Source organism: Leuciscus leuciscus, assembly GCF_965113295.1.
Source record: "Leuciscus leuciscus genome assembly, chromosome: 18".
Lineage (NCBI taxonomy): Eukaryota > Metazoa > Chordata > Actinopteri > Cypriniformes > Leuciscidae > Leuciscus > Leuciscus leuciscus.
The window spans coordinates 16,229,960-16,238,346 of NC_138742.1; the positions used below are offsets into that span (position 1 = coordinate 16,229,960).

The 8,387-nt window shown below is 36.0% G+C and overlaps 1 protein-coding gene across 3 annotated transcripts in view; it reads left to right on the forward strand.

The window, feature by feature from the left end:
• spen (spen family transcriptional repressor) overlaps positions 1-6,147 on the forward strand; it is a 31,582-nt gene extending 25,435 nt beyond the window's left edge. For all 3 annotated transcript variants that reach the window (XM_082144318.1, XM_082144319.1, XM_082144320.1), the window contains 4 exons: positions 55-414; positions 529-723; positions 3,879-4,037; positions 4,233-6,147. In XM_082144318.1, the coding sequence (XP_082000444.1) occupies positions 55-414; positions 529-723; positions 3,879-4,037; positions 4,233-4,364 (846 nt within the window). In that variant the 3' untranslated portion in view covers positions 4,365-6,147. The remainder of the gene's footprint in view (positions 1-54; positions 415-528; positions 724-3,878; positions 4,038-4,232) is intronic.
• The last annotated feature ends 2,240 nt before the right edge of the window (positions 6,148-8,387 follow it).

Genomic DNA, 8,387 nt, shown 5'->3' on the forward strand with positions numbered 1-8,387 from the left:
ATACATATGTATATATAAATCTTGTCTTGATTTAAGATGTACATTCTTCACTAGGTCTCACAAGTTGATCAATGTCAAAGACAGAAGGTTTCCTCTGTGTCCTCTGTTGAGTCTGTGGGAATGTCACAGACATCTTTTGGTGAATCAAAACTTGACGGTTCCCACATTCGACACCCAAGCTCCATGGATTTGTCTCACATATCACGAGTTCAGAGTGAGACTGGCTCTCCCTCTTACACTTCTCCAGTGAATATAACACCCAAATTGGAGTTGCCTATCACTGTGCAGAAGGGACCTCAAGGACCTATTTCTAACCAGTTGCCATATCCATCCTCAGCCTCTTCTCAGATGCGATCAGAATTTAAACTTGACCACACAGGACTTCGGTCCGTTGATATGGTGCAGTTGTTAACGGTTTGTAATCTTATTTTACTATTATTTCTATTGATTTTCAATTCCTTCAGAAGTACAATGGATATAATATTTCTTTTTGTCATTGTGGTTGTAACTCTTTTTGTCTTTGAGCAGAAATACCCAATTATTTGGCAAGGTCACCTGGCACTTAAGAATGACACTGCAGCAGTACAGCTACACTTTGTGTCTGGTAACAATGTTCTGGCTCACCGTTCACTGCCACCACCAGAAGGAGGTGCCTTTCTTCGCATTGCCCAGAGAATGCGTTTAGAGGTCTCACAACTTGAGGGAGTTGCAAGACGTATGACTGTAAGTGTCCTGTCTTATTTTATACCTCTTTCTCAAACCATATTAAGGATTTGTCTTAAAGTGCCCCTATTATGCTATTTTTAAAGTTTCCTAATGTTGTTTTGGAGTCTCCTACAACAGGTTTACATGCATCAAAGGTCAAAAAACTGTTTCATTTTCTCATAATATACATTTGCACATCACCACATTTTCAATGATTCTCAAACAACTTGTCAGATGAATCAATCTCTAAATCCCTCCTTTCCGTGAGCTACTCTGATTGGCCAGACAGCTCAGTCTGTTGTGATTGGTCTACCGCGTGCAGCGCGTGTGTCGAAAACAAAACCGCCCATTGCCATATCAATGTCAGCTCTGCGTGTCCTGAGGCTTCCTACACCCGTAAACTAAACAAAGGTAACGAACAATGATGCCGATTTTACCACATCAATCCTAACGCGAGTCCGATGATGAAACATTGGAAGAACTAGTTATTCAACCCGAACCTCTATCGCAAGGACGACTCGAGCAGGACGTTTCTCAGTGATACACTACTCAGTTTGAGGTACATTATGAGATGTTGCAACTGTTATTCCTCACCATCAGCATTAACAAGTGCATGTCCATCAAACAAACCGATTATTTTACTTGCACTTATTTATTTACAGAGTATTTTTCTAATTTATTGCGGTGAACGTGGAAATTGTATCAATAACAGTGCACACATTAGCTGAACTCTAGCGTGAATGACTGATGTAACATAAACGTTGGTAAAACAAATCTTTCTCCATGCTTAATCTTTCCTCAAAGTAGTGAGAACGACAGACAATCCGCATTTATAGACACAGTTTTAGCTAATAGTGGCCCACAACTGATCAGCAGAAGTATTTCAGTAAGATGGTAATAATGTGAGTTAACCAGTTAGCAGGAGACCTACACAATATAAAACTCAAAACTAAGTAATTTGATCACCATCTTTCAAGAGCAAGCGGTTTGCGAATCCTACACTGAACTCTGAGATTTAAGAAGTCGTAAGTAAAATAAAGGGAACACAGCGAAAGTTTAGGATTATACTACTGTGGTATCATGGTAAAGATTAATTTTAACCACTGATTATTCATATGCTCGTCCTTGAGCAGTGAAAAAAAACTGACTTTACCTTCATATTGTAGAGCACAGCATCTTCTCGACATGATGCTATCCAGTATCCACAGGAATCAGCTGCCGGTTTGAAGGGGTTCAAGTTTTCCCTGTTGTAAGCAGAGCATGTGAGCGGAGTGAGGAGTGGAGCGGTGATATATCCTCCAGTGCGGAGAGCGCCTTTCTGAAGAATCCGCTCCGCTCGCTCATTCCTCTCAGCGACGCTCGCTCAACCCAGAATGCACTTTGGTGATTTGCTAGTTCGAGACAGTCTGTAAAATAGCTAAGCACGAGTGGAGCAATAGGTCATGGAGTTCAAATATTGTTTTAGTGAAGTTGCAAGCCTTGTACATAAATGCACAGTAAAAATCAAAGTTAAGAATGAGCAGTGAGAAGGAATTGGAGTGTGGAGAGACAGTGCGAGTTAGCAAAGATTCATATTGGAATCTAAAGCGGCACATTGGCAGAAAACACAAGGATGTGCTACGCAAACATAGTGCAGCAAAAGTTGAGCTATAGGCCTGCGATAATAAATTAGATAAATAGGTAAGGTAGCTATTGTGTTGTACCTCGCTCTTTATACGTGAAAATTAATTTTTACTTGCATATGATATACGCGCTTTATTGCGTGTAATACACACGCATCCTACAACACTAATCCTACCCAAAAGTATTATACATATGTACACCACACCACTACTAAACCTACCCATGCATATCATATGCACGTAAAAACTAATTTTCGCATATAAATTGCACGATAAACACAATGCGTGCTATAGAGATGCATTTAGTGTGACCAGGGTGCACCACGAATTAAGATTTCCTCCCATGATTTTAAGAATTCGTTCTCTCATTTAAGCTAAATCATAGCCACAAATTAAATATGTTCTCTGGATTTTAGTAAATTATGGCCACGTTGTTGAAGTAATTAATTATCTCGTTTTATTAAAACAAGGGAACAAATTATTTTTATGTTTTTTATTTTTATTATGATGATAAATCAGGTAGTCTAACGAATTATTATATAGTTAATTGTGTAATTAAAATGAGGAAACTAATTATTAAAACTTGGTGGCGTTGGGTGGGAGTAATGAATTGATAATTCGTTATACAATCATCATATCAGTGCAACTAAAAATAACCTATATAGCCATAGCTAACACACAAATATTATTTATGGGCATGACAAGCCAGATGTGTTTTGTGGAGTTCTTAGGTCTTTATGCATTTCATCTTGTTTTTTTTTTTTGTTTTTTTTTTATGTGCCTGTTTTGCAATGGCAGTTGTGTTCAAGGAAATAAAATAAAGAAAATCTAATATACTTTTTCAGTTACTTGACTTGACTTGACTTATTGCATTTTATAGGAAAGTTTGCTAAATGGCAATGTCATGTTTTTTAATTGATAGTTAATTGAATGCATTTAAATTAATAAAAAGTAGGCTACAGACTGTAACAGAATGTCATATCATAACTGATATTTATAATCCTACTATTGATACATTATTTCAAGAAATCCAATACAAACAGAAATCAATTAGCCACTACAGAGAAATGTAATGTCGGAGCGGGATTTGCTTTACCGGTTAACGTGAGCGTTTTGTGAGTGGAGCGTTTGCTTGGGCCGTGAGCGTCTGAGCGTAGCGCACGTGCATGCGCATACAGCAGAATATTGAGCTTCGCTCACATGCTCTAGGTGTAAGTGGGCGGGCAATATGCTAATGTTTCGTCTTGACGTCACAAAGAAACGGCTTTATGACTCGTTTGAAAACCGATTATTTCAATGACTCAGAGTCGACTCTTACTTTTGAAAGACAATAACTTTATATACGGTGCACAGATTTAAAACTTTGCAGGATGGTTTCATTCTTTTATAGCTATGGTACACACTACATGAAAGGTAATTTTTCAAAAATCCATAATAGGGGCGCTTTAAATCTAATTTTAAATATATCTATTAAATCAAAGCGAAACAACACAATCTACTGAAATGTCAGGATAATATTATGAATTTAAATGAAAACCTTTTTTTTTCTAGGCTGAAAATGAATACTGCCTACTGTTGGCATTGCCTTGTGGATTGGACCAAGAGGATGTCCACAACCAGACCCATGCTCTTAAAACTGGTTTTATCACTTACCTGCAAGCAAAACAAGCTGCTGGAATTATCAATGTACCGAACCCAGGCTCAAATCAGGTAAGTCCTCTTAAGAACATAAATTATAATCGTGTGTAGAGTTTTCCTGAAAGAAAATAGTTTAGCAAGATGCTCATGTCTAACCACACATGAAAGATTAGATGCTTCCATATGTGAAAATAAATAATTTAGCCATCTGCTGACTTAAAATGGGACATTCCACTAACAAATAATTTTCTTTTGTCTTCCTTGTAGCCAGCCTATGTTGTCCAGATTTTCCCTCCTTGTGAGTTTTCTGAGAGCCACTTGTCTCATCTGGCTCCGGACCTTCTCAATAGCATCTCCAGTATCTCTCCCCATCTTATGATTGTCATAGCTTCTGTATAAGAGGGAGATCCCAGCTTCCCACACCAACATGCCAACACCAGCCTTTGAGACTTGCCAGTTTTCTTCTTTTTTTTTTTTTTTACTCTGGAAAGCACCTCAATGTCCTTTTCGCTCTCTTTTTGTTTTTTCACCAGCCTTTTAATCCATTGACTCATTGCCACTTTCGTTTAACTGTGTATCACCTTAAAGTACACAGGGATAAATGGAGCTATCCACAACGATCAATTCTCTGATCATTTTTTCCCTTTTTTTTCATTTGGAGATTTGTATCTATGGTTTTTAAAACACTGAAGATCTTTGGGATTTTTTGGACATGGGAGTTAAGAAATTTTTTATTGATTTTTTTTCTTTTTTTCTTCTGAAGAATAGTCAGACCAATCATTGCACTATGTTATGAAAATCAAAAAAAAGAAAAAAAAAAAAAAAGTTTGTACAAATTTGGTTATTGAAATTGTAATTTTACTTTATTACTTGGACATGCTTCATTCACCAGCCATTTGTGGTAGACTAAAAATGTTATCAAGTCAAAGTAGTTCAATTGAATTGCTTTGACACATTTTATATAAAAAAAAATAATAATAATGTAATATAAAGCAGTTACTGTTCAATCATAAGTAAAAAAAAAAGTTACTTCCATGTTATTTGTAGAAATTGCTCTCAATATAGCCCTTGTTCTTTCCCAAAGGGACAAAATGTTGGATCATTGTAAGTTGTACAGTTTACACTTGATGCCTCAATTGGGGATTGTATGTATACTTTCTTTGCTTTCTTAATACTTGCAAAGTGAATCAGGTGAAGGCCTGGTTGTAAATATGATGTATATTTAAAGACTTTCAAAGCAGTCATTAGACACTGCATATGACAAGCATAACCAGATTGACAACCTATTGCCATCAACCGTGAAAGTGAACTGTCAGTTACCACTTGAGTATCATTTCATATTTTTGTTTTGTTGATGTTTTTGAAATCAATCCTGTGCCATAATTTTTAATGGAGAAAGCTAAATGAATTGAGATTTATCTAGTTTTATTTTGATACTTGACTTTGTATTTGTCGCTCGATCTTTAAGGCCTGCTTTTACATTGCCTTGTTTTGTGCTTTTTGTCCCCTACCTCTATTTCTGTCTTTTTTATTGTCATGTTAGTAACTATTGGGGGATCCTAAATGATGATATTGTCCGTAGGACCCCTAAAGTGTTAAATTCTGTTTTCCACTGTTTCTTTCTTGTTTGTTTTTTTACATACCTCTGAATGTCCAATAAGAACAGTGCAATGCAAGTGGTAAATATACTTTGTAAAGAGAGAGAGAAGAAAATATGTACAAATCTGTAAGGAGACATGATAGAGACTTGCTTTTTTGGTCTCCTTTCTTCATTGGTGTCTCCTTGAGCCAAGCTGTAAATAATCATTTTCATTTTGTGTGGCTTTTGTTTTTTTTTGTTTAATGTCAGGGTCACTATTTTGTTTTGTGAGACAAAACAAAAGTATGTAAAGAAAACCGATGCAGAAAGTAAACCATGAGTCCTAGTTTTGCAGTTTCATTGGGTTACTACAAATTCGCTCATGGCTATTTTGAAAGCACTTACATTTTTGATATATAACTTTAAAATATCAAAATACCAAAAGAAAGAAAACAAAAACAGCTGATCTTAAAATTTTGTCTGATTTATTTTATTTCATCATTTTGAGTGTATTTTGCTGTTCCTCTATGAGGACATTTAAAGATGTAAAATACATTTCGTTTGTTAACACCTCTGCAGATCATTAAATGGTCATTCACTCTGTCTTGTTGGTGTTTGTTTGCTTTACTCTGATCTCCATTCACTATCAATTTTACACTGTAATACGTGCCTCTCATGTACAGTTTAGTTCAGATTGGTTATTGCATATTATGCAATGGTATTGGTAAACTTTTTAATCATTTAAATTTTGCATTGTACAAAATGGCAGCCTTTGAAATTTGAAATGAATCAATTCAAGCATAACATTTGGAGTTATGAGATCAATGGCCTGCAGTGTTAGTGTCACTTATAGCCACTTGATGGCAGTGTTGTGATACTGAAAACATGTTCTGTATTTTCATCTAATGGTTTATGATGGGTTTTGGCTACAGTGAACTTAAGTCTTTTGTGTGGTTATACAGTGAACCTGAAAAAGACTGAAAGAGTGAAAGAATATATCTAGGTTTATTCCTCAAGCACAGCACATATGATGATGATAAACCTACATTCATTCTCTAAATTAAAACTTTTCAATCTTAAGAAGAGCAAATGAACTGTAACTGCCATTATAAATAGAGACATCGGAATAGATTTTTTTTTTTATAAAAGTATAGTATCATACTATACAAAGTTATAAGGAGCCAAAAATGTATCATTCAATAAGGAAATGCATGACTTTTTTCCTTATTTTTATAAAAGAAAATATTTTGAGAAATGCCCTTTTTTGTACACACAATAGAAGTCAGTTTGGTACATTCTTCAAAATATCTTTTGTGCTGCTTAGAAAGAAATGTATGCAGGTTTGGAACGCCATGAGGGTGAGTTGATGAAAATCTTTGGTTAAAATATTGTAATATGTGTAATTATTTAAGTACTGAGTAATATTAATTAACGTGTACTTACTAGGGTTAGGGTAGGATTAGGGTTTGGTTGAGGGTTAGTTGAATGTAATTATGCATCATTTACTGTTATTACTATGTAACAAGGACACTGTAAAATAAAGTGTTACCCAGTTTTAATTTTGGGGTGAACTATGCCTTTAAGGACATTATGTGTCATTTCGATGTTTTGCTACTTTCCAAAAAGTGTTTTATTTGCCTGTGTTTTAGCCAACTATGCTTGTATGCAAGATAGTTATAAACGTTTAAGAATAAATGTCTGTGTATTTGTATTTAGGCATGTGATGAGGGAGGGTGAGCAGGAAAGAGGTATTTTGTATTCTGACCAGATCTTGGTTTGATTTGGCTGATCCCGTCTGAATCAAATTCACAAACCCAACCCGCATTATGTTCCTCCACAGGGAATTCACTGAATTCCCAGGGGCAGTGTTTTGTGGTAGTGCTGGCATGACCCTGAAGACCGGGAAATTTGTGAATATGGTGAGTTGGAAGATACATCACAGAGAAAACTCTTTCTCTAATGATCCAAATGTATCCCATCCCGACCACAACGCTTATATTGAAGAATACTATCTTGCTCCAAAGCTGTGGCTTTTATGTCAGGTTTAATCATAGAATATATACATATTTTGAACTTGCATTTTACTTGAATGAAAGAACATATTCTTAGAGACTGAGGTTAAGCTGCGATAAAATCTGGTTCTACCTATAAATCTGAAAGACAAAACGAAGGGCAAGTTTAAAAGCCCTCAAAGACATATCGCTCTCCTCATCTTTCTTTTCATCCCAGTAGGAAGTGGGGTGTGTTCATGGAAAAAAAGGAGGTGAAGAATATAAGATTTACAGTGCCATGACAAACCAAGACCAGGAATGTTAATTGACACCCACACCCGGCAAAGCGCAGTGATGCATTTGCAAGGAAGTATGAGGATCTGGAGGGCCCAAAATAATGAAAGGAAAGTAGAGGTATAGCATCTATATGACTCCTCTACAGTTATAAACCAGGCCGACGGCAAAGGTAGCAGTAGGAAGTTTGGTATGTAGTAAAAACCACAGTTGGAGGACATTGCAACAAGAACAGGCATGCAAATATCTAACTCATTCAAATTGCTGGGAGGGTTTTTGACTGCTTTATTGAGCCCATATGTCGGTGGCCAAGTGATATGATACTTAGATGGTATTTTTTATAAACACATCAGGCCGCTTTAGAAAGATCTGTTTTGCATTTCTCCTTAAGCCCTTACTTATGGAAATTAGAGCACACAAATATGAGAAGTATTTGCTTATGACCACAACAGTTATCTAGTAATAAATAAATGTTTTTTATTATTTTGTATTTGGTTATCGTGTATGTATTATGTGTGTACGCAGGTGCAGGAACGAAGGGCCAAAAGCGTCTCTTTA